This window comes from Amblyomma mixtum, chromosome 9 (genome assembly GCF_055824585.1).
Source record: "Amblyomma mixtum isolate Tamu chromosome 9, ASM5582458v1, whole genome shotgun sequence".
In the NCBI taxonomy this organism is placed as follows: Eukaryota; Metazoa; Arthropoda; class Arachnida; order Ixodida; family Ixodidae; genus Amblyomma; species Amblyomma mixtum.
Window position 1 is genome coordinate 61,380,017 of NC_143020.1, and position 25,032 is coordinate 61,405,048.

Below are 25,032 nucleotides of genomic sequence, written 5' to 3' on the forward strand. Positions count from 1 at the left end.
TTCGAGCTTCGCGCGAGCCAAGGGCCCCGATCAGCCGTCACCACACACACACTGGGACACCGATGCGGCGCACTCAACCTCCGCTGGGAGGAGAGCGATTCGCCGCAAAGAAATAGGCCTCCAAGTTCACAAAGGAGACGTTTATTCACGTCGTCCTTCAGCAGATACACACACACTCAATAGTCACCCCGTCCCGGGGGCGCGCGAGGAGCAAGGCTCCGCTGCGCGCACGAAGCGACCAGAGTAATGCGCGCCGCTAACACGCCGCTGCAGGAGAATGTCCCCGCGGCAGTGCTGTGATATCTCTCGCGTGTCGACCGTTGGGCCGGTTGCGAGAGAGAGTGGGCAATCAACGCAAGGTACGCCTGTCGGAGGTCGCTGGACCCCGCTGGACAGGCTCGAACCGCTGCGGGTCAGAGGACACGTGCGGGCGAGCTCGAGTAAGCACTGGTCCGAACGGCAAAGGCCGGCACGGACAAAACAGTAACGTACGCACCTTACGCTGTCTCGGAGGGATCTCTCTCTCTGGGCCCCGCTCGGACGGTCGCGCGGCGCGCGGAAAGAGGAGAAACAACGCGGGCGGCCGGCACAGCCGCGCAAAGGCGACGGCGGAAAGCCAGGATTCCCACATCTAAGGAGAGGGGGATGTGGAAATCCTGGCTTTCCGCCGTCGCCTTTGCGCGGCTGTGCCGGCCGCCCGCGTTGTTTCTCCTCTTTCCCTTGCTCCCGCCTCAGGCGGTGGAGAGGCGGCTGGGTGACTAATCACTGTCATTTAGCCACAGCTCCGCCCCGGCTCCCCAAGGGCCTTTGCCATTGGCGCCTTTTGGCGGGAATTCGGGACCCCGCTTTGGGCGGCCGCGCGGCGCGCGACCGTCCGAGCGGGGCCCAGAGAGAGAGAGATCCCTCCGAGACAGCGTAAGGTGCGTACGTTACTGTTTTGTCCGTGCCGGCCTTTGCCGTTCGGACCAGTGCTTACTCGAGCTCGCCCGCACGTGTCCTCTGACCCGCAGCGGTTCGAGCCTGTCCAGCGGGGTCCAGCGACCTCCGACAGGCGTACCTTGCGTTGATTGCCCACTCTCTCTCGCAACCGGCCCAACGGTCGACACAAGAGAGATATCACAGCACTGCCGCGGGGACATTCTCCTGCAGCGGCGTGTTAGCGGCGCGCATTACTCTGGTCGCTTCGTGCGCGCAGCGGAGCCTTGCTCCTCGCGCGCCCCCGGGACGGGGTGACTATTGAGTGTGTGTGTATCTGCTGAAGGACGACGTGAATAAACGTCTCCTTTGTGAACTTGGAGGCCTATTTCTTTGCGGCGAATCGCTCTCCTCCCAGCGGAGGTTGAGTGCGCCACATCGGTGTCCCAGTGTGTGTGTGGTGACGGCTGATCGGGGCCCTTGGCTCGCGCGAAGCTCGAACCCGCGGTGGGTGGTGGCCTGTGTCCACGTAGAAACCCACATTTACTCCATGAGTGTGGTGTAAAAATGTGGACTGTCCTCCATTTTACTCCCATGAATGAATAATAGAGTAAAAATGAGGATTTACTTGCATTTACTCCAGTATAGAAAGGGAGTTAATTGTGCCAAATACTCCACCAGTGCCGAAATGGAGTAAAAAAGAACACCATTTTGTGCAAACTGCCCCGCCGCCTAGCGTCTCGCCTGCTTCTGGTCAGTCGTATGATAATGATGGTGAGTGACGACTGCTTGGTTACCATCCTCGCTGGATCTCTGCTCACTTCTGCTCCTGCCGCGGTACAAGATATCGGCTTGTCGCCGTTTTCCGCTACAGTGCGCTACATAATTGAAGTGCCCCTGTGAAGCCTCCAGTTCTTTAACCATACTTGTCTTTCCTTTGTTAGTGTCGCCACCCCTTTACAGCCCCCGCTTAGGCCTAATTTCTCACAGGCTTTTTTCAGTGGTTCTCGCAATGTGTTGCAGCAGATATGTTGCATGAACATGGAACTGTTATAGAACATAGTGTCAACACTGAGCTCTTGATTGAGGCTCATGAGGCTACATTTTTCCTCAGTCATACTGAGATGCTAAGCCCTAATGAAGTGATTATGAAAGCAAACCCTGCCATTCCAAACTACCATCAGAGGTGTTTTAAACTTTTCTTGCTCTGATTTTTTAGTCAAATATAGCGAGGTGCATGACCGTGAAGACTACTCAGCGACTCCTTCTCAGTTTTGAACTATTGGTTATAATGTTACATTCCTTTATCTACAAATACGGCCAACCAAACGAGCTAGTACAGCAAAAGGAGACGACAAGCCGACGACTCCTGCCGCCTACGCCGCCGCTGGGCTTGCAGACGGCGAAAAGAATGCGTGACGCGGGGTCACATTAGGGCAGCGCAGATCTCCAAGTTGGGTTGCCGGCGGCCCGCAGAGCTACTGCCCGTTTCCACCGCTGTCACTGCTGTAAGAATGACCCTGAATGAGAATAAATAAACATGACTCCATTTTTGGGCTCCACTTCTGTGGGTAGTAAAAAATTTACTCCCTATACTCCAAAATCACTCCCCTATATAAGGGATTAAATAAAAACACCATACATATGCAGTAAAAAAAAAACCTCCTTTTGGGTGTACTCTAGAGGACAAGCCATTTACTCCCTTTTGAATGTTTTTTTGCTAACAGTGTAGTTAAACCGAGTCGACTTGCGAAAGCATGTGTTTAGCCTGATTGGCCCATGGTTTTGCTTTGCTGGGTCGTCGCACGTCTGGCGACGATTCTGCAGACCCAACGTGTACGACCACTACTACCACAAGAGGCCACGACATGGCAAGCAGCTGGTTGTCTCGATATGTACGTCACAATGTCACAGCAAGCGTAGGAATTTGAAAGGTTTTCCTCCTGGTTATCTCGCTCAAACACTGCGGTTTCCGCATCATGCGCACTTCATATATTACGCGCTCAGGAGCAAATCAAGGAAAAGATTTGGACACCCACCGTATCTCTTCCGAGGTCTCGAGTATCGGTTTCAGATGTGTCCTCACTCCTAGTGGCCGTACGTGACTGCGATTTCATCCGCAACCTTCTCGTTACGCGATAAAGCGGCCCTCTAGAAATGGGGCAATCTAGTACCCAGTCTCCGCCGGCGAACGTTATGTCTAAATCGCTTTCACGAGGCAGGCACATTCTTGCTGTTCTACCGGAGCTACCTGCATAATGTGGCTGGGATAGAAGCCTCGAGCAAGAAGTTTACAGCGAACGAAGCTGGTTTGTGCTGGTCACGAAGCTAGGGCAGAATGTTTTTTCTTCAACGCGTGTTCTTCGTTGTGAAGCGCTATGAATGTCACAAAGGTGGCTCTTCACGTGCTGGCTTTGCTGCAGCTTCTGGGATTTTCCAGCCGAACTGAACGCGCTGCTAGACCGAACATCATCGTAGTGGTATGCGATGACTTGGTAAGTACCCATCCCTGCCTTGCTGCTCTTCGTGCTTGGCCCGAGTTCATCTCTGCTGAGAACCTTTGTAGGAAGAAGTTGCCGTGCAGATTGTTCATTAATATAAGATTTTTGAAATAGTAAATATTACTAGACATTTTTGGAAAGTTTTGTTTTAGGCAAATGGTAGAGTGGGAAGCTCTGTTATTATCCCTTGCGATTATTTTTTGATTACAGACTCCCTTCGGAGTCAGCACCCTCCTCATCAGGTGCTCGTATGCCAAGTAAATAGATTTGATCCGGACCGCGGCGGCTATATTTTGAGGGGAGAGAAATAAAAAAAAAGAGAGAAGCTGTTGTCTACAGATGTTTGGATGCAAGTTATAAAAGGGGCTGTCGCGCCGTGTTTCTTCGCTACGGGTTCTTCCGTTGACTCATGTATATGACATTGCACTCCTGGTGCCGAGACCAGCACACTGTAACTGTCGGCGCACTGCGCTGGTCTCGACAACAGGAGTGCATCAGTACACATAAAAAAGTGGTTGGTGTTCAAAGTGGCTTGAACCTAGTCATACTAGCGAAAGCTGTGTTAGGCATGGTCTTCACTACTTCAAATAAAATGTCAAGGTTAAGGGCCAAGGACCTGGGTCAAGGTCAGAGGTCCGGTACTCAATGGTCATAGTCATATGATCAAGTGGTCATAATACCATAGCTAAGGCCATACCGCCACGCAGTTAAGTTCGGGTTGGCCTTGTATGATGAAGGTCATTGTCGATGTGGTGCCCACTGTCTCGAATCAAATGTCAAGGTCAAAGGTCAAGGTCAGGTACCTTTTTGTCATAGCCATATAATCACGTCATCACACTACCATAGCTTGGGCCATACCACCGCGCTGTTAAGCTCGGTTTGACCTTTTGAGACATTGAAAGTAATTATCTCATCCACATCGAAATCGGAAGTCGTATCCCGAGGATTACAGCTCTCGCTCTAATCAACTGAGTTATACATTACTTATCGGGAATGAGTTATTCCCCTTGATGTTAACATTCAGGAATAACTTACGCATCTTTGCGAAGAAAAAATTCAGAGGGCACTTAATGCTGCTTTGTGCTGTGAAGGTGAAAGCATTAATGTATCATCGTCAGCGTTCGACCTCTATGGCGGGTGCGCACTGAGAAATAAAACGGAGACGCGCCTCCAAACGAGGTCATACTCACACATTTGAGTCAAACTCACTGTGGCACCAATAACATCAATTACGTGAAACAATTTCTCACGGACAGACTGTACTACATCCGAATACATGACAAAGAGCACGGACCTTTCCTGCTCGGTACGAGGGGGACTCCACATGGTGCGGCGCTGTCCCCTCTGCTACTCAACATTGCCATGGTGCGCCTACCTGCCCTGTTGGGTGCGGTCGAAGGGGTCTAGCACGCGCTGTACGCCGACGACATCACCTTCTGGGCTACGCATGGATGGCTGGGGGACATTGAGACCTGCCTGCAAACGGCCTCCAGCACAGTGGACCGCTATGCCCGAGTCTGTGGTCTGCAATGCTGTCCGCAGAAATCAGAATTCGTGCATCTGCGCCCCTTGTGCATGCGCCACCAATATCAATCTCTCTTTGCAAAGCAGTCCCATTCACGAATCCAAGGAAATCAAAGCCCTCGGACTCTGCATGCGCAACCAGCGACGCTGCGACACAACACTCGCCAAGTTCCGGCAGGTGGGGGACGAGGTGGGCCACATGGCCCGCCGGGTTTCCAACAAGCGCGGTGGGTAACGATGCAAAGACGCCTTGCGGCTGGGGAACGCATTCGGGGTCAGTAGAGTCTTGTATTCCACTCCCTACCTCCACCTGCGGAAAAAGGAGTACGATGCCCTCGAGGTCATCCTCATCATGAAACGAGCGCTGGACCTCCTGGTCTCTACCTCTACCAGCCACCTTATGGCACTGGGGGTGGTGAACACTTTCGGGGAGCTTCGGGAGGCCCACCTCAACAACCAATACACTCGTCTCACAAAGACAGGGTCGGGTCGCCGCCTTCTAGCCCGACTTCACACCCAGCACACTCAATTCACAGAGGAGAGATACCGTCTTCCCGTACACTGGAGACGCGTCCTCTACGTGCGGCCTCTCCCTACCAACATGTCCAAAGAGGAACTGATGGCAGACGCCTAGAGCGGACGGAAGCCTTGGACCGCCATTTTGGGAGCAGACCAGTTGTCTTCTACGTGGACGTAGAAATCTTTGTCGCCAGCTAGCCTCAAACTTGACTAGAACAAGTAAGCTGTATGCAAAGAGAAATCGTATAACACACCACCCGGAGCGCGGTACGCCGAATGTAATCGGGCACAACATTGAGGTCAACCAGAGAGGTCAAATTTCTCATTGTCTGAAACTCGGTGCTTGGCTTCCTGCGTTTGGCCTAAAGCGGATAGATGACGTCATCCTATTTTTCTTGGAATAGCTGGGATTTTTGTTCCATCTGCGAGTAGACACACGCATAAACTAGCACACGCCACCAGCTTCTCTCGTAATGGGGCTAATAATGCTTTCACCTTAATATCTTCCGGCCATTCGACTTAAGCTCGTGAAGTCATCACCGAAAAGGATGGGCTTCCTGCGTTGTGCAGTGAACGGTGATGTAGCGTATACTCTGAGATCCGGTCCCAAAAAATTGGCGTCGACGCATGTGTTTTTGTTCCGAAAGCAGCCGGTGATGTCGCACCTGAATTTTTTTTTTGGCACTTTATAGCTTTTAAAAACTCCGTTTACGGGAACAGTGGTCTAGTTGCGATTACACCACGGCACCCCATCGATTCAGGCCATATTTCTGTTTGTCGTTCCTGTCTGTTTAAAAATGTGCCCCTGTGCTGTGCGATGTCAATCCATGTCAAATCACCTCAGGTGGCCGTCATTATTCCAGAGCCCTCCACTACGGCACCTCTTTCACTCTTCAGTCTTTCACTGCCCCTTTCTTCCCTTCCTTCGCGGCGTGACTGAGGTGTCCACTAGGAAGTGAGACTGATGCTGTGCCTTTTTCTCTTTTCAAGAACCCTTTTCCGTTCAATCTGAATTGACCTTTGAAACCCCGGTGTGCCGTGCAGGGCTGGGGCGACGTGAGCTTCCACGGTTCCGAGCAGATTCGCACCCCCAACATGGACGTCCTGGCCGCCGACGGAATCGTGCTGGACAGCTACTACGTGTCGCCCATGTGCACCCCGTCCAGGGCGGCGCTGCTGTCCGGCCGCCATCCCATACGCACCGGTACGAACAGGGTGTCTCGGCGCAATTGCGGAGACATGCAGCTGCCGCATCTGATGACGATGATAATGTATTCAGGTTTAATGGCACATACCCACAGTGGGGGATTTGCCAGGGTGCATAGCCGCATCTTTCTCCCCTTTTGAACCTCCTTCTCTTCCTCACGCGCCGCCTCCCTGAGGCGACATGAAATAGTCCACATAGCTTAAGCTCCGACGCCTGCTGAGACTTCAGCAGTTATTAATGTGAGAATGTTAGAGAGCTCGTGAGGCGGAAAAGCCGGCGTAGCCACAGTCAAAGGCTGCCGCGGCTCCGTCACGTCGTTCGTGCCTGAAAAATCCCAAGAGCATCAGCGGCGGAGGCCTTGCGCAGCTGCTCTGTCAACGTGCAGAGCCCACACCTCCCCACTCCCCTCCCTGCGCGCGGCTGCCGGTGGGGCGTCGACAACGCTATCTCATTCTAATGTTAAAAGCGGAGCTTAAGGCTCCTCCAAGTTTTTGTTATTTTTTTTGCAGAGGTGTTACAGCCATTGAGTATTATATACTTCTATTCTATTCTATACTCAAGTTTTCTATTTTACATGGCTGATCGCATTTTCCGGAACGCAGCCTCAATAAACCTAAGAACCTTGTTGTGACATGACTAAATTTGTATGGCCGTTTGAAAATTAATAATTGCTATTGTTTCCCGGCAGCAATCGAATACCTTACTAGAACGAAGCGCAATTGGTTTTCGAAGGGGGCCAAACCAAAGGCGTCAACCTATTGGAATGGCGTCAGTCAACTGCATTGATATTTCTAACATGTGTAGGCTTTAACATTTTGAAGTGACACGTGGGCTGTGAGGGATGCCGTAGTGAAGGGGTCCCGATAAAATTAGGCCTCCTGGGGTTCTTTACCGTAACCTGATATCGCACAGTACACCGAGAGTTTGCTACTTCGCCTCCACAAAAAATACGGCCGCCGAAGCCGGGACCGAACCCGCGCCTTCGGGATCAGCAGCCGAACGTGGGGTTCATGTGTTAGCGTGGCATACAGTTGGCTAGAAGGGGCCAGACGATTCAGAGCGACGCCAAATAGGTCGACACCATTGCTTACAATCCTGTTTCTAGGGGCACCCCGCTACGTTCTTTAGCTTTATCTAATTGTTTACGAAGTTGCTATTTTTTATGTATAAAACAGTGAATGTCAATGAAATTGTGAATACGGTAAACATCAGCGGTACGTTGTTTCTTTCTAGTTTCGGTCGACCTATGTCCTGTATAAATGATTATGAAATTAGTTTTATTGTTCGAACTACGGCAAGAAAAAGTGACAGCGACATTCCGCTATGGATTATTGGCCTAGCGGTCGTTCTTTACCTTTGCAAAGAGCGCAAGTCGAGCACAAGGCATCAGAGAGCAGAATATTAAGTGGGGTAACGTTTTGGTTTGTTGTATGAAGTTTAACGTTCCAGAGCGACTCAGGCTACGAGGAACGCAGTAGTAGCTTTCGACAACCTGGTGTTCCTTATCTGCTCTCACATCGCCGAGTACAAGGACCGCTAGCATTTCAGCCCCATTGAAATACGAACTCCGCGGCCGGGATCAAACCCGCCTCCTTTGTGTCAGCAGCTGAGCACCATGATCACTAAGCCACCACGTGACAATGCACCTGGGGACTCGCGACTGAGACGTTACAAATAGCGCTGCTAGTCGTTAGCTAGGTGTTTTAATTAGAGTTGTGTTTGCTTCAAATGTAGTCTAGATAAGATCAAAGGTAAAGGTAAATGTAAGTATTTGAATATAAAGCAAGTGTTTATTCACTTTATTAGTGCCCGGATGCCAGGTTGCTCGCAAAAACGTGGTGGGGTGGTGGGGGTTTAACGACCCAAAGCGATTGAGGCTATTCCCGGGTTCGAACCCGACCGCGGCGGCCGCGTTTCGATGGAGGCGAAACGCAAGAGGCGCCCGTGTGCTGTGCGATGTCAGTGCACGTTAAAGAACCCCAGGTGGTCGAAATTTCCGGAGCCCTCCACTACGGCACCTCTTTCTCTCTTCCTTCTTTCACTCCTACCTTCCTCCCTTCCCTTACGGCGCGGTTCAGGTGTCCGCCGACATATGAAAGACAGATACTGTGCCATTTCCTTTCCTCAAAAACCAATTTACCAATTTATGAAAGACGCCGTAGTGAACGGCTCCGGAAATTTCGACCACCCGCGTTTCTTTAACGTGCATCGACATCGCACAGTACACGGGACTCTAGAATTTAGCCTCCATTTGTACTGTGTATTGCCAGATAAACTCAACCGTATAGGACCTGCCCGCCCTTTCTGCATTGGACAGAAGAAGCGATAACCGTATTCGACTGCGTAATGGTCGACAAGCTTATTGATAGATAAAACGTCTCTCGCAACGGTACACCAGAGGCTCACATTCTTTATCTCTTTCGCAGGGATGCAACACGACGTTATCTACTCCGCCATGCCGTACGGGTTTCCACTCCAGTACAAGCTGATGTCTGACCATCTGAAGACACTCGGATACGAAACGCACGCAGTGGGAAAGGTTAGCGTGTCGGCTTTTCAAAATAAGCGGGTGCTCTGTCTTATCTTATCTGCAAGTGTGGTAGCCTTTGCTTTCGCTGTCATGCCTGTGGCGGCATCCTTTAACACGTTCACTGTGCCGTGGGTCTCGAGTGTTTATTAACAGCGTCGCAAACTGAATCACGCGATGAAGCCGCTTGACAACTCAGATTTTGCAAGGAACATGTGAAAAGCACACATGGTAGGTCTCTATTGCCATGTACGGTTTCAAGAAGTTTGCTTCGCCTCTGGCTCACTGGTGCGTTATGCCGTACCCAAGAAAATTTAAGGGTGGCCCACCGGTGGGCCAGGAGGAACAGGGAACAGGGCACAGAAAATTGCTACCGCACTGAACGTGTTAACCTCGATAAGTTCGTACTGACTGCTATAATGTATAACTTGAGGTCATAGATGTTTCTTTTTTTTATTACCCGCAGCATCTAAACGGTGCTGTAGTGAATCGGGATAACGGTGCTGTCCACGAAAAATACAAAACGTTCAATAACACAAAGAAGATCGTCATAGCACAATCTATGTGAGTGCATAAAAGAAAGCATACCCTTGTAAATGAGCAGAAACTAAAGCCACGAAAAGTAAAAATCATGTTTGAGCATAGCAAATGCTGCTTCAAAATATCGAAATTGAACTAAAGAAGTTCGACAATTGTTGAGAAACAAGCCTATAGCCTAAAGAAACATCAAAGGCATAAAACAATTTACTGGGACACGTGATTACCTTACGCGTTGGCAAAGCGATAGCATTAACAACTGTGGATGCCTTTACAGGAAATGGCGTCACTTCAGTTCCGGTGACCTCATTTTCCTCCAGCCAATGGGAATTATCCAATATTGTGATATGAAGACTCCAGCCAATTGGCGAACTTTATGACAGACGACACATTTTTTTTTGTCCCCGAAGTGACTCTAACGCTTTCTTCACAATGTATGCTTGTGCTCACTCCTGCCAGAGGCCCTCTACGAAGGCTGGCAGTACCTCTGAAATAAGTACAGAAATAAAGTAACCTGGATAATTTACAAACAGAAGTTTTTTAAAAGCAGCAGTAGCAAAAAGTGATTTCGTCGCCCTCTTCTAACACAGCCTAAGACAGCCTAATTCTGGATTACACACACTGCTATTAAATACCAAACAATGGGCCCTGAACTAAACGCAACGAAATTTCTTCGCCAGAGACGCGTTGCATAAGATGTGTACGAGGTGTGTACGCAACGTGGCCCATCGGTGGGCCACGACGCACCGGAATCAGGTCTCCGAAAATTAATTGCTGGCCCTGTTCCGATCGCCTCCTAGTTGGCACTCTAAGGGACTGCCTCAAAGCTGAGCGGCGCGTAATGGGCATTTGAGAGCTTCAGGCCTTAAAAATTTACCATTTGTTTTGGCGGTTTGATATCTGCCTTTATATCCTTACTCTGATCAGCTAAAGTGTAATGAACAAGAGTCGTTCTTCGTTGATTTGCAAACAAAAGGCGATGAATGTTGCTTCAAATGGAAAGAAAAGTTCTTATCCGGGTTATTATTCACATATAAGGTTTCGAATTTATGTTCCAAGTTTTTTTAATCATTAAACCTTGGCTAAAAGTTGGTTAAAAAGCACGCGTTACACTATGTATTAAGTCATCATCATCATCATCATTTATTGTACCCTTAAAGATCCCGTCTGGGACATTACATAAGGGGGGTAGGGGGGAGACAGTGTTGTGAAGCGGTCATACAACGGCATGTGAACTTAAAAAAAGCATAATAAAAATAACAAGAATAACAAGTTTGACGTGATATTAACGCCAGGTAATCCAAATAATACAGAAAATATATGACAAAGCAGTAGTATATAAAATTAAACACTAAAATGTGCGGAAATGAAACAAGTGGGAAAACACTTGTGGGGGTTGACGCAATGACACAAGCAGTTCAAATTGCAGGCAGAGCAGCACGAGGGAAGTAGCTATAGTTGGTTCAAGTGGTCAGTTAGTAGCTGCCTAAATCTGGTGGGATTAGATTCGATGACAACGGTTTCAGGAAGGTTGTTCGATTCTTCTATGGCGATGGGAAAGAAAGATTTGTTGATTTGTTGTATTATACGTCGTATATTGCAATTAACTGTGGCAAATTTAGATTGTGTTCAGTGTGCAATGCGTCTTTACTGTTAAAGTTCTCACGTGGTGTTCCGGCGCGTCTTGCAAACAACACGTCCGGCGCAGTCTGCTGGTATTTATTTTTGCTTTTTGTTTGTGCTTCTCAGTGGCATTTAGGTCACATGACTCGGAACCACACTCCGACGTTGAGAGGTTTCGACTCCTTCTACGGCTACTAAGCGGCCATCATGGATACACAGACCACACTAGCTTCGAGGTAACTGATGCCGGAAGTTATGCTAGTTCCCTTAATAATTCTGTAAAATTTATATTCGCTACGCAGCACAGCATTTTACAAGCATCCTTCATTTGTGGGAAAAATCGCGACTGAAAATACCGGCAAGTAAGGCTACCGCCTTACTGAAAAAAGCATACAATTTAATTTCCTACAGCCGGATACAACTTATGTCTGCAGTGAAGCTCCGCCCACATTCAGCCTCCGTGCACAGAATTCCTCCACGACGAAAAAGTAGTACGCTGTTTAAGCGTTTCTTGTTATCTAAACAAGAAGTTATGAGGAAGAAAAATGTTATAAGCTCTAGAATTTTTGTACCCGATTCGTTTCATAAAATAAAGCATTAAAACGCTTATTCCGTTTATTTTGTGAGTGGCTAGCGGAGTAATAGAGTACGCCGCGGACCGTGGGCCCGTGTTAACAACTCCTGTTTTTTAAAGTTGTATCAAACCATAAACATTCTGCTGATAAGATGTTGCTACTTCCCACATTACCTAATCTTGACAAAGCTACCGGCGCCAATATAAAACTCTGCAGCGTACTCATATGTAATTTGCTAAAATGCTATTGTGAGTGATCACAACATTAAAGCAAAACATATCCGAGTGTTGAAGGCAGGAAAAGTGGCGTTAAAGACATGAAATGCGAAAACTTCTATGCAAACTTATAAGAGCAGAGATTAGTTCCGAATTAAATGTGGACAATTTGACATTTTCCGGAGGGTTTCAAATGAGTTTAAACAACATTAAAAGGCGCCTTAAACTCAAGGTCTGACGTTGCCGTTATGAAAACTGCAAATGATACGGAAAGCTTAAGCGCGGAACTTAGGGCTAGCGCCGAAGAGAGCTGCAAATGCACATTATGGAGGAAAAGCGCGCAAAAGTAATGCGAATGCAGTCTGCATGCACGCGCTGTAGAGTTTGCGTAAGTGCACTAAAATGGCTGTACGGAATGAAATGGGAAGATGAGGCCAGTGTGCAGAATTTAGATTCACGAGAACAACCACATGTGTTTTCCACTATCGTGCCTCCAACCGGGGCCAAAAACTTTGCTCTAAATGCTAGTTACAGAGACAGCCCAGCCTCATCAAGCTAGTCGGTCAGTATACTGAGCTGCCTCGCAAAAGCATCCAAGCGCAAGTAAGATATATATAAAGGCAACATAGTTTGCTGCTGTCGTGTGTAGCATCTGCGCGTGTTTTGCAGCTGCGTCCGTGGTGGCATCAGCTTTTTTTTTCTTGCACAACGCATCCTTGCTGTTGCGCAGCGATCAACGGGATAAACTGGAGTAAAGTGTACAACAGCTTTATCTTACCGATACTCACCTATGGGGCAGAAACGTGGAGGCTAACGAAAAGGGTTCAGATTAGCTTAAGGACAACGCAGCGAGCTATGGAAAGAAAAAATGATAGGTGTAACGTTAAGAGATCGGAAGCGGGCGGAGTGGGTGAGGGAACAAACGGGTGTTAATGACATCTTAGTTGAAATCAAGAGGAAGAAATGGGCTTGGGCAGGGCATGTAATGCAACGGCAAGATAACCGCTGGTCCTTAAAGGTAACGGAGTGGATTCCAAGAGGTGGCAAGCGTAGCAGGGGGCGGCAGAAAGTTAGGTGGGCGGATGAAATTAAGTAGTTTGCGGGGATACGGTGGCCGCAACTGTCGAATGACAGGGTTAATTGGAGACATGGGAGAGGCATTTCCCCTGCAGTGGGCGTAGTCAGACTGATGATGATGATGATAAGGGACAGGAAAGGGTAGTGTGGGTCAGAGAGCGGACGCGGGTTACTGACATCCTAGTCGAAATTAAGAAAAAGAAATGGACTTGGACAAGGTATGCAATGAGAAGGCTAGATAACCGAAGGTCGTTAAGGGTAACGGACTGGACGACAACAGGACGGAAGCGTAGCAGGGGGCGGCAGAAAGTTAGGTGGGCGTATGAGATAAAGAAGTTTGCGGAGATAAGTTGCCACAGCTGGCATAGGACAGGTATATTGGAGAAGTACGGGAAAGGCCTTTGTATTGCCGTGGACGTATTCAAGCTGATGATGATTATGATGATGATGATGCCAACAGGTTTATGAACTGTCCATGTGCTCGCATGAAGCACATTATATAGGCGGAAAACATGCAGGTATACAACCAAATTTCACTTTGTCTATCGCAGTACTCGAATTGCGCGGTCAAGGGCACGTTAAACATTCAGGATGGGCAAGTCAGGTAAACATGCTGAAGATTTAAAGTGGTGTGTATAAGCGATGACGAAGAAGAAACCACGGCTGGTCTGTGTGCCTGAGCAAAGAGGAATCCATTTAAATGAGGTTGCTGATACCCTGGCGAAGGCATCTCTTCAAGGCCCCAGTCGTATCTCTGCTTCCGCCCAGCGCATATATTACTGCGGCCAGGTTTCGCAGGTATCTGCTCTTGAAAGAATTTGCAGCATCAGTACTGAGCTCCTCTCCCGAATTTCGGCATCTCCGTTAAACGTGGTGCAGTAAAGGATGGTGATCACGCAAGGTTGAGGTTTCCTTCACACGTCTACGTTGTTGCGTGCCTCACCTAAACTTCTACCTTCATAGATCTTGTCTGGCGGTCTTCCCATGGTGGCCATTCTGTGCTGAACCCGGAACGATATATCAATTCTTGACCTGCCGCCGTTTCTCTTCCTTACTGAGGCGCCTGCTAGAGAATCCGTTGCGACAGCTGTCTAAATCTGTCAGCTTGGGTTGTTCTGTCTCTTGGTGCTTCCTCCCTTGGGCACAGCAACTGGAATGCGCTCTCCGCCATTCAAACTTTCCTTTCAGACACTAAACGGCTGCCGTCCTAAGCTCTTTCTCATGATCAGTATTTCTCTGCAGCGAAAGCTTCCTAAACATGGCACCTTTAGCCCCGTTCCCTCTTTCAGTCACCAATCTCACAGTATTTGTTTAGTTTATTTCAATTTACAAACCTGAATTCCTTTTATTTTCTTCTTATTATTATTATCATCATTATTACCGTTATATTTTATTTATTTCATTGTTTTTCATTTTGAGCACCTGTCAGTAGCCGCCTCTGTCTTGGCCAATCCCCCGCAGTGGGTACGTGCCATTATTTTGAGGACAACAACAACAACAGAACCTCTCTCCATCGTCCAATGTTTTTGTTTTTCAGTTCTGCGGGTCTATTATGTCTTCCGAACTGCTCCACAGCCAAACCTCGTGAATGATGAATTATACTGCGGCGACACTTCAACGTGTGATCCTTATCGCCAAATGTGATAATTTTCCATTTCTTTGATAAGGATGAAGGCTAAAGCTGCAATTCAAGCATGTTAGCCCGAGGTTCAACAGCGCATCACCGCCTTGAGCACGAGGCCTTGCATGGGAAGAAGAAGGGCAAGCTTAGAGCGCCTGGTAGAAGAAGAAGAAGCTGCCTCCCATACCTCATCGCCCCGAGGGCTCAGCAGAGAATGTAAAATAGCCCTTTCTAGACTTCCCCGGTAATTCCTTTGTGTAGAGAAGCCATGAAGCTGTTCCTTCCTCATCGACTGGAAAGTCAAGATCTCCTATCGAGCGAAAAATTCGACTGCTACAATGGCTTCGGACAAGGCGTCTTCCAGAGGCGATTACTGCTCCTCTGCATCCTTGTCACCTGCGTCAAGCACAGTTATGTGTACGTCATCCCACTTGCACTGCAGGAGGTAGACCACTGGTGCAAGCGACCACAGCATTGGAACATGTCCACGCAGGAATGGAAGAACGCGGCCATTCCCCTGGAATTGGATGGACACTACAGCAGGTGTCGCCAGTACGCAGACCCGGACTACATCAACGACACTGCAACGGTGCCGTGCGCAGCATGGGAGTACGACCAAGAAGAGGGGACGACTTCGATCGTAAGCCAATGGGACTTGGTGTGCCACCGACGCCTCCTGCGCGCTGTACTTGTTGTACTGAACGGCGCTGGCTCAATCATTGTCGGCATCGGAGCTGGATCTGTCGCTGACACCATAGGACGTAGACCCGTCCTTCTGGCATCCACAGTAACATTGGTGACATCTACTCTTGCTTTATGCCTGGTGAGGACTTACGCTCTGTACGTAATGGCCACGTTCATCGCTTCGGGAAGCGCGTCCGCCCTGTACGTCGTAACCAGCGTCCTTTTCTTCGAGATCACGACGCACGAAAACCGGCCACTTCACTTAGTGGTCGCCGGGGCTGTGGGCACCGTCGTATCCGGCCTGTGGTTCGCATCAATGGTGCTCCCTAGCATGAACTGGAAGTTGAAGCACGCAATCTTCCTTATGCCCACGTCATTTTCTGCCGCAGCTTTCTGCGTGGTTGTGGAATCTCCACGGTGGCTGGTCGCCAAGGCCCGACTGCGTGAGGCGGAAGACGTCATGCTCGTCGCTGCCAAAACCAACCTGTTTCCCTTGCACAACACGGCCTGCCTCTTGGACAAGCTGAAGAACAAAGTCACCGAGACCTGTCAGCAAGAACAGCGTACTTCTACCGTGGACTTGCTCCAAGGAGTCTCTATTCGTAAGAGGGCCATGGTCGTGTTTTTCAGCTATTTTTCTGTTGTCTTCGTCTTGCGCATCGTGTTTTCCTCCTCTATAATGCGGCATGCAGTGATATTGAATTGGGTCTCGATGGCGGTCGTTGCGGTTAGCTTTGCGGCGATGCTGCTGCTGATAACGAGAGTCACCTTGCTGAAGTTCACCAGCGCCTGCTTCGCGGTGCTTGGCGTCCTGCAGTGCATGTTGAGCCTTACCGCAACCTCGAATTTGCTCGTCGTAAAACAGACCCTCGCCACATCCTCCAAAGCTGTGGTTTTTGTTGGATACATAGTTCTCGGCGCTTACAGCTTCGAGCTGTTCCCAACTGGAGTTCGTGGAGCAGCTGCGGGTTGGACTCAGGGATTCGGCGGCGTAGGCGCCACCATGGCGTCTCTGGGCATTCCGTTACAGAGGATGGGCCGCGAGGACGTGTCTTTCGCCATCGCAGGATCCCTCATGTTTGCATCGCTGCTTGCTCTGCGAACACTGCCTCATAACACCACGGCCGAATGCGCCAAGACTGCTGTCAGACAAGAATCTGTCTTCAGGGAACAAAACATGGAACGCATGAAGAAGACTCTGGAGCAAAAGGAATGCAAGGAACTTCGTGAGCCCAGCTTGCACAGCCGAAGATCTAAGTCCAAGACCAGTATCGCATCGGAAAAATCTGCAGCGAGCGCTCGCAGCCGGCAACGGTAGCTTGACGTCATCGTGAGATAATTATTTGTGGCATATGACAACTGAACTTTGACTATCCTTTAACTGTGTAACTACTTCGTTTCCCTGGATGTTTTGTCTTGCCCAGTGAGGTTGTGGGACACCACCTATAAGCATCGACGACTACGTAGTTTGCTCGGATCATGCTGACAGCGGCGTGCTCGTGAGAACGACTGCCTCTTAGACTTGCATAAATTTCTAAGATCCCGTGTGCTCCTCGGTATTTCGTTCAGCGAATAGCTGGCCCCGATCCATGGTTTAGATACCCCATTAGTGCTACGGATTGACTTGCATGTGAAAGTGATACGCCCAGAGAAATCTAGATTTAACTGTTGACGAAGGTTTTATGAATCTATTGTTCCGCGAATGTCACGCATTGATTTTGTATATTTCCGTCCTTATTGATTTTCTCCTTCGCCTTAACTTCAGCTGACCTAAGGCTTTCATTGGTGACCTTTCTTGGTAGGGAGCGATTTCTTTCAATCGGTGACAAACTGTGGTGGGATGTGGGTCACTGTGAAAACCAGTCGCATTTCTTTTTCAAAGCGAACTGCAAAAATAATGTTTTAAGTGTTCTCTGCCGCTAAATAATTTGAAGATGCTCTAAATGAAATTTAGTCCCAGACGAGAATACCTGAGATAAAATGTCATGCTGCATGGAAATTTTAGAACACACTGCGATCTTTCGCATTTCCTCTTATTTTTCACCTTCGCCGCGGCATCGCTCCCGGTCGCCGGATAGTTATGTCCAAACAAGGTTTAGCAAAGTGCCTTCGTCACCTGCCAGCAGATAATACGAGGAACTGTTCGGAAGTTCGAGCGTCCGTCTGGTTGCAGCGGCGAGGACGACGACGAGGAAAGGGAGGAAAGCTTTATTAAACAGCGGAGCTGCTTCAGCTGATGGGTGGGGTCCTTATTCTACAGGGCTCCACTGGCATCGGCTGCTTTGCGGGCTCGCTGGATGAGGGCTCATTGGTCCTCCATGTTATCGCTCATCAGCAGCGCCTCTCGCCACTCAAAATGGTATTAAAGGTGCACTGAAGAGGATTCTGAACTTGTCTTTTTGCTGCGGGAACTCGATCTACACCTTCCTAGCATTCTTAGAAACTGCAACTTATTGCCCTGTATGGCCGATTTCCCTAATTAAATCGAATTAACGTCCGGCTCCCGCCCTTTTTTTTGAATTCTGCCTCGTACGATGGACGGAGTCGACAACGCGTGAAGTTCCTTTCAGCCAGCTCCGTGGAGGCTTTACTTTCGCTTTATTTTGTTGTTTAGGTTTCCATGAATAAATAGTTTCATTCGCAGATAATATAGCCGCAAAATAAGCCCGCAGAAATAAAAATACGCGCGGACTATTTGCTACTACGGACTACTACGTATTACTCCGCCGATGGCAGAGCGGCAAGCCGCCACGGGACTGGGTGAAAGGCACTCCACGCGTTGGTCGACTCCGCCCACCGTACGAGGCAGAATTAAAAAAAAAGGGCGGGAGCCGGCCGTTAATTCGATTTAATTTGGGAAATCGGCCATACAGGGCAATAAGTCGCTGTTTCTAAGAATGCTGGGAACGTGTAGATCGAGTTTCCGCGGCAAAAAGACAAGTTCAGATTCCTCTCCAGTGCACCTTTAAATCATAGTACGAACGGTTTTTAACGCCCCAAAACGACTCAGGCTGTGAGAGACGCCGTAGTGAAGGGCACTGGAAATTTCGACCACCTTGGGTTCTTTAACGTGCACTGACATCGCAGAGTACACGGGCATCTAGAATTTCGCCTCGATTAAACTTCGACCGCCGCGGCCGGGATCGAGCCCACTTCTTCATTCGGGTCAGCAGCCGAGCGCCATAGCCACTGTGCCACCGCGGCGGCGTAGTACGAAGGGGTGAGATGTTCCACTAATGTGGGACAAACGAAGTATGGCTCGTCTCGATGCAGAGGAGGCGCGAAATGACAGAGAATATTTACAACATTCGTATGCAGCGCAAAAGCACGGCGCTCTAGGGTCATAACCGCCGGATTTGTGCAACGTAGTAGAGGTTTGCGCCGTGCCGGTTTCGACTGGCGGCGGCGTGGTGGTCGTTTAGTCGGCGGCGGCGGCGCCGTCGACGCGGCGCCGGATATTTATCGGCGGCAGCGCACGGCCATTTTTGCTCGGCGGCGGCGGCGCCGGTGGCGTAAAATCCAAAACCACAAATTAAGAGAAAGCTGTTTCGCTACATCCTTCTTTGTTAAACAGGTTGAAGTTCTATGCTTTTCATGTTAAGGGCACACATACACACATATAGACGTGTTGAGAGCGAGAGAAATGAAAAACGATTTGAAAATCTTATTCTTCAGCCGACATTAAAACAAATTGGCACACATCTCAATGCGCGTATGCTGAGTGCGTCAGAGCGACAGTCGACAGCTGTGCCACATACTCGTAAAAAGTCAGCACCTAAGATAACGTCATGCGTACATCTCGGAAGCACTGCAAACTCCGCTGTAAAAACGGCTCCGCCGAGGTACACCAAAGCACTGCATATCCCCAAGGGGCACAACAACTCACCGCCCGCGCCATGAAAGTTAACACTCCGGTCCCAAAGAAACATAACTTTGCGGCCTAACTGGTTCTTTAATGACAAACTCATAATTGAGATAGTTGCACCCGTATCCAATAACGCCATTGTGGCCACACCATCCACAAGCACATGAACTGTGTTTTTCAGCATAACAATTGAGGGAGGAATTTCTAAACGCAGCGCACAGTCTCCAGCGGCCTCACCTCCCGCGGCCGCGCTGACTAGTTTGCCGGCGAAGGCGATGGGGAACGTCGCCGGGGTGACGAAGAACGGCGCGCAGAAGAGGAAGGGGGAGGTGAGAAACTTCGGTCGGAAACCGGAGAGTGGCTGCGTTGTCCGTCGGGCAGAGGATAGTCGAGCGAGGGCAAGGGCCGTTGCCAAGGAAAGTAGTGCGAATTGTTGACCGGCGGAGGAGGATAGACGGGCCGCTCGTATCGAGGTGGTGGACGGCGGCGGCAATAGCGAGCAATGTGCCCCTCGATGCCGCAGCGGCGGCACAAGGGAGCGGTGCGACGAAGAGCTTGTTCTCTAGAAGGCTCTGACGAGACGGGAAGCACTGAATACCCACGCGCGTCTTCAGGCCTTCTGGCTGGGCGCCGAAAGGAGGGTGCAGGCGGTCTTGAACGATGTTCATAATCCGGATCGTAGTTCAATTCGAAGTCCGCCGAGCGTGAGTAGGAGTGATAGGGATGACTAGGTCCACCGAACCTGGACGTGTGTGCAGTGTTTACTGAACTTAGCCCAGGCATCGAGGGGACTACTAATGGAGAGCCTTGATAAACGGGAACTTCATACGGCACGGATGGTGGACACCGTGCATGGGGCTCGAATCTCAGAAGTTCCTCGCGGACGATCTGGCGGATCGTCGTCGAGAGATCCGTAAAACGCTCTTCGACGCTGGCCACAGTTGGAGCGTTAGCCAGCCGCTCAAATTTAGGCGTAATACGACGAGTCTTCAATGTCTCGAATGTGCGGACGTGCCGAATGACGTCTGAGACGGCTCCCAAGTCATCTTTCGCGATTAGAAAATTGTACACATCTTCTGCAATGCCCTTCAGAAGATGTCCTACTTTATCGTCCTCGGTTATATTAGCATTCGTTGTTTTGCATAACTTAAGTATTTCTTCTATGTAGGTCGTGCAAGCTTCGCCCAGTAACTGAGCCCTGTGTGCCAGCGTTTGTTCGGCCCGCTTGCGGCGCGCAAGGCAATCACCAAAACACTGTCGCAGTTCGGTTACGAAGCGGTCCCAGGTGGTGAGGGAGTCCTCGTGGTTCTCAAACCACACCAACGCTGTATGGGTCAGAAAGAAAACCACGCTGGCAAGCTGAGTGGCGGTGTCCCAGCGGTTATAGCGGCTCACCCTTTTGTAATGGGTCAGCCATTCCTCCACGTCCTCGCCTGCTGCTCCGGCGAAACTGCGAGGCTCACGATAGTGCTGCGTTGAACCGGTCACTGTGCCCACAGGCTGGTCTGCAACTTGGATCGCAGCGTCACTTCGTGCTGCGGGAGGCTGCTTGGTTTCGGTCAGCGGTTCCAGGCCGGCAAGGCGACGACGCCGGCGGGGCTCCAGTTGTTGCTGCGCCGTTTTGTTGCTGAGATCATTACCCAGCACCTCCACCACGATATTACGGCTATAATCTCAGAGCCGGGGTGTTCTAGCTAGTTCAACAGGCCAGCGGCGAGAGGTTGAATCGGCGAGCGGGAATCAGCGTCCAACGGGGCACAACACTCTCAACTTCCTCTTCCTTCGTTCTCCGCCTTGCCTTTCCTGCGTTTCTCCAATCCCGTAACAATATATTTATTTTTCCAGGAATGTGGAGAAGCTTGCTTACTTCTTTCTCGTAACCTTGCTTTTTTTCTTTCTCGTAGCCACAATTGTTTTCTCTATTTTGTCAAACCTATGTTTATATTTTCCAGTCCGCAGTCAGTGAATTCCTCTTGCATTGCTAAGCCAGCACCGACGCACGGGACACGCTCGAAGCGTTAGCCACGCTTCCATTTCTCCTGACTGAAATTGTATTTTTACAATGTGCTTTACGTACAAAATAACTATACCCTTTCTGTCACTAACGTTTAATTGTTTGGTTGAGCACTTAAGCTGTGAACCAATTGGTACATGTTATAACACAAATTTTCCCGGCTGCATGAAATTACATGTTCTGAATATTAATCGGTCTTTGCTAAGTAACTTTCTTAGAACGGCAGTTTCCCGGAAGAAAAAAAAATCAAAATACTTTTCTAGTAGGTGAACGTATCTTCAGCTGAGATATTTTATGACGGGGCAGAATAGAAATTTTCACAATTTGTTAACTTATCAACAGGTTGAATGAACAAAATGCGGGTTAGTATAATGCCGGCATAGCTGGGGGCACGGCTAATTCCGAACAAAAAGTTATTTTTTACTCTACAGTAGAAACTTTTATAGTTCAGTGCAGCTATCGGGGTCAGTAGCATCATATTTGTGATATATATGAATGCTACAAAGAAACAGGATCGTGCAGTAGAGGTGTAGAAATATCTTTATTTGGTAGTCCAATGAACATTCAAATTTTCCAAACAATAAAAATGGCAGGTAATAAAAATTGAATATTTTAAAACTCTTGAATATTAAAGACAGCATATATATATATATATATATATATATATAATATATATATATATATATTTGAGTTTATCTACGATGAGTGGGTGCAAATTGGCTCTTCGAGATCGAAGTACCAGACCAGCCACCGAGAACACTCGTTTGCTCTGTGTGCTCGTGGTCGGAATGCAAAGAATTCTTTTAGCCAGGCACGAGAGCCATGGTAGCTCGTTCTGAGCCCCCTTCCAGAATTTTAGAATGTCGTGCACTTGCGCGCAGGGTTTGCTTAGAAGTGCGTGACACTCGGCATTGATTTGGCTCGTCCAGTGCTGTGGTGCACTTTAATGGCGTCGCGCTAAGGACATCAAAGTGTCGTTAGGGCCCGCGTCACATACAGCTGGCTCTGTGAGGTCGCATTCCTTGGCATAGCGACGCACCTGCTTTGCTAGAAAGTCAAGTTTGGACGTTTCCCTTTTCGTTACATACTCTTCGATAGCCTTTAGGTTTTGAAACCTGGGATCAAGAAGCGATGCAATGACCATAACATCAGTTACAGGAAACTTGTGTTCAAATTTCTGCAGCATCTCTCTCTTCATTTCTTGCTCTAGGCTACTGCCTGACATGTCGTCTTCAAGTGAGCCGAAAAGCTCGATTCTAATAACGACAAGCACATTAAACGTGCTCGATTTTTGCTGCGAAAGAAGCTCCACCGCGCATTTAAACTGGCTTAGGAATTGCACAATCTCTTCAATTAGACACCAGACTTCGACACCAGGGAACGGGCGCCCTAGCGGAGCCTACAACTTCCTGAGCGCAGCTTCATTCGCGACGAGGCTCTCGAACATAGTTAATATGCTATGCCACCTGGTCGGTGCGTCCAGTTTAACTGCCACTGCTCCTCCCGTGCGACTGGAGTGGCGTTGTACGCATGATCGCTGGTTTGACAGCCTTCATCAAGTACAGGATCATTTTCGTCATGTTCAAGCGCTTCGGCTGTACTGACCAACGACAGCACTGCCGCATTCAGTTCCGAGTCCGCTATCTCCTCCTGGTCGGAGGCTCGGTAGTGCACCGTCTTCACAATGTCACGGCAGTTGACTAGCAAGAGTTTTGGGACGATTCCAAATCCGTCCTTGACAACCAGGTTTTGTAGGCCATGCCCAATACACAGGTGATGTTTCGTCTGCGCGAGATTTGCTGCTCGCTTCATGTTCGAGCCGGCGTCAGTGACTGCACACACTTCCTTCCCCACCATGTTGAATTCTTCGAGGCACCTTGGAAACTCATTCACGACGGCATCGCCTGTATGTCTTTCGGTCATGTGTCTCGCGCTCAGAGTCAATGATACGAGCTCGTAGTTCTCTGAAATAAAAACAGCAACTATTACACTCTGAAACAGCACAGCCAGAAAAAGATCAAAATATTCTAATTCAGGATTCTTACATAAATTGGTCTGTTCTCATTTCAATGACTCTGTTTCAAAAACCCGGCCCTCTCTCCACCCCATTAAAACTGACCACTTTTTGAGCGTTCGCTACACTTGCCCAGTATTAATGCAATCATAATGCTTTCGTGATATAATAAATATATGTTTTCAAGATAGAAGCAAGAACGAAGCATGCGAGCTTTTTTTTGTCTTTGTCTTGTTCTCAAAAGCTCCCGAAAGTTTAAAATGAAAATAAAAACTTTAGAGAAGTGTGGCTGAAGCACGCGCTGCAAGTTAATACATGGGTTGAGGCACAAGTTTACTGCTATCAGTACTCTAAAAGCTGCATGCTAAACATACCGTCAATATGGTGACAAGTGAACGTGATGTAGGCTCGCCGCCTGTAGCTGTCGGTCCACAGATCGCACGTGACGGCACAGAACCTCGACCCCTCGGTTACCATCTTCACCTGTCCGTTCATGGCATGGTACACATCATCCAGGGCTGCCCTCGACAAGGTCGTTCGGTCAGGGAGCTCTTGGAGCTCTTTGACCACTCCGTATTTTTTTAAAAAGTCCAACAGAAGAGAAATAAACTCACTCTGTGTTCACACTTATAATATCACAAAAGAAACACAGATGCTTGGACTGCGTTATAGTCGTAACCCACCTGTAACTCCTCTCCCTTAACTATATTAAAAGGCAGCAGGTCTCTGGCGAGCAAGCTTTTTATTGACGATGTACTTGTTGTCTTGCACCTGGAAACCATCCGGAAATAATCCTTGACCGTCGCGAATGTCTTAGCTGCCCCCTTCTTGCAGTCGTCTTGTAGTTTGTTGTCGTTCATCAAGTGTCTCTGTATGTTCGACGTGCTTACTCTACTGCCGTAGCGTTTTACCTTGCAGCTGCCGAGGAAACAGGTGAATATTAAAATTCTCACAAAGAAATGGTAAAACGGCCTAGTAAAGTAGTTCTGTAAAGAACAAAAGGCGCTCTACTTGCGATTCGAAAGGCTTTGAGTCACCCTCCTCTGATGACTTACCCAAACAGCTTTCGTAGTAGCAGTCGGTCCAACTCTCTTGTGCTTTCCCCCAGTGAGGTATGTTAAGTGCCCGAAAGGTCTCCAAACAAAACTACTTTTAACTTTCGAATGCAGCAGAATAATGCGAAAACTTCCAACCGGCATCTCAAACACATCAGGGCCAGAAATTCTTATCTCGCTGCAAGTTGCATCTCCAGCGCTGATGCCGTCTTCAAACATACCTCAGAGTCCACCCGCAACCACACTGCCTACAACCCTCAAGTCGTGATTGCCATTGATCGGAGGACGCGCGTAGCGTGCTCCGAACATACCGAAGGCCGGGGCTCCTTTCAACGCGGCGCCGCACGACGCGTCCGAGCATGTTCAGTGCCACGTGGCATCGTGTGTGTGCGTGTGTTTGTGCGAAGGCTTGCCAAAGCGCTGCGCTCAATTGGGAGAGAAAGGTGCTCCCGGCTTTATTGAGAAGGTTCCTGGCGTCAGCGCGTCTGCCCGATGACTGCAGGCAGTTAAAGGACCATAGACACAAATTTAAGTGCGTGTTTTCTGCTTTTAAATGGTG

The 25,032-nt window shown here is 49.0% G+C and overlaps 1 protein-coding gene and 1 pseudogene across 2 annotated transcripts in view; both read left to right on the plus strand.

The window, feature by feature from the left end:
• Positions 1 to 3,253: 3,253 nt before the first annotated feature.
• LOC149329275 (arylsulfatase B-like) overlaps positions 3,254 to 25,032 on the plus strand; it is a 36,061-nt pseudogene continuing 14,282 nt past the window's right edge. The window contains exons 1-4 of the transcript XR_016285559.1: positions 3,254 to 3,410; positions 6,504 to 6,663; positions 9,093 to 9,205; positions 11,480 to 11,589. The product of XR_016285559.1 is annotated as an arylsulfatase B-like (transcript). The remainder of the gene's footprint in view (positions 3,411 to 6,503; positions 6,664 to 9,092; positions 9,206 to 11,479; positions 11,590 to 25,032) is intronic.
• Positions 15,110 to 16,953, plus strand: LOC149329276 (solute carrier family 22 member 7-like). Its single transcript, XM_089559980.1, has one exon. It carries the CDS (start codon positions 15,110 to 15,112, stop codon positions 16,841 to 16,843), a length of 1,734 nt encoding a protein of 577 aa, XP_089416106.1. The 3' UTR covers positions 16,844 to 16,953.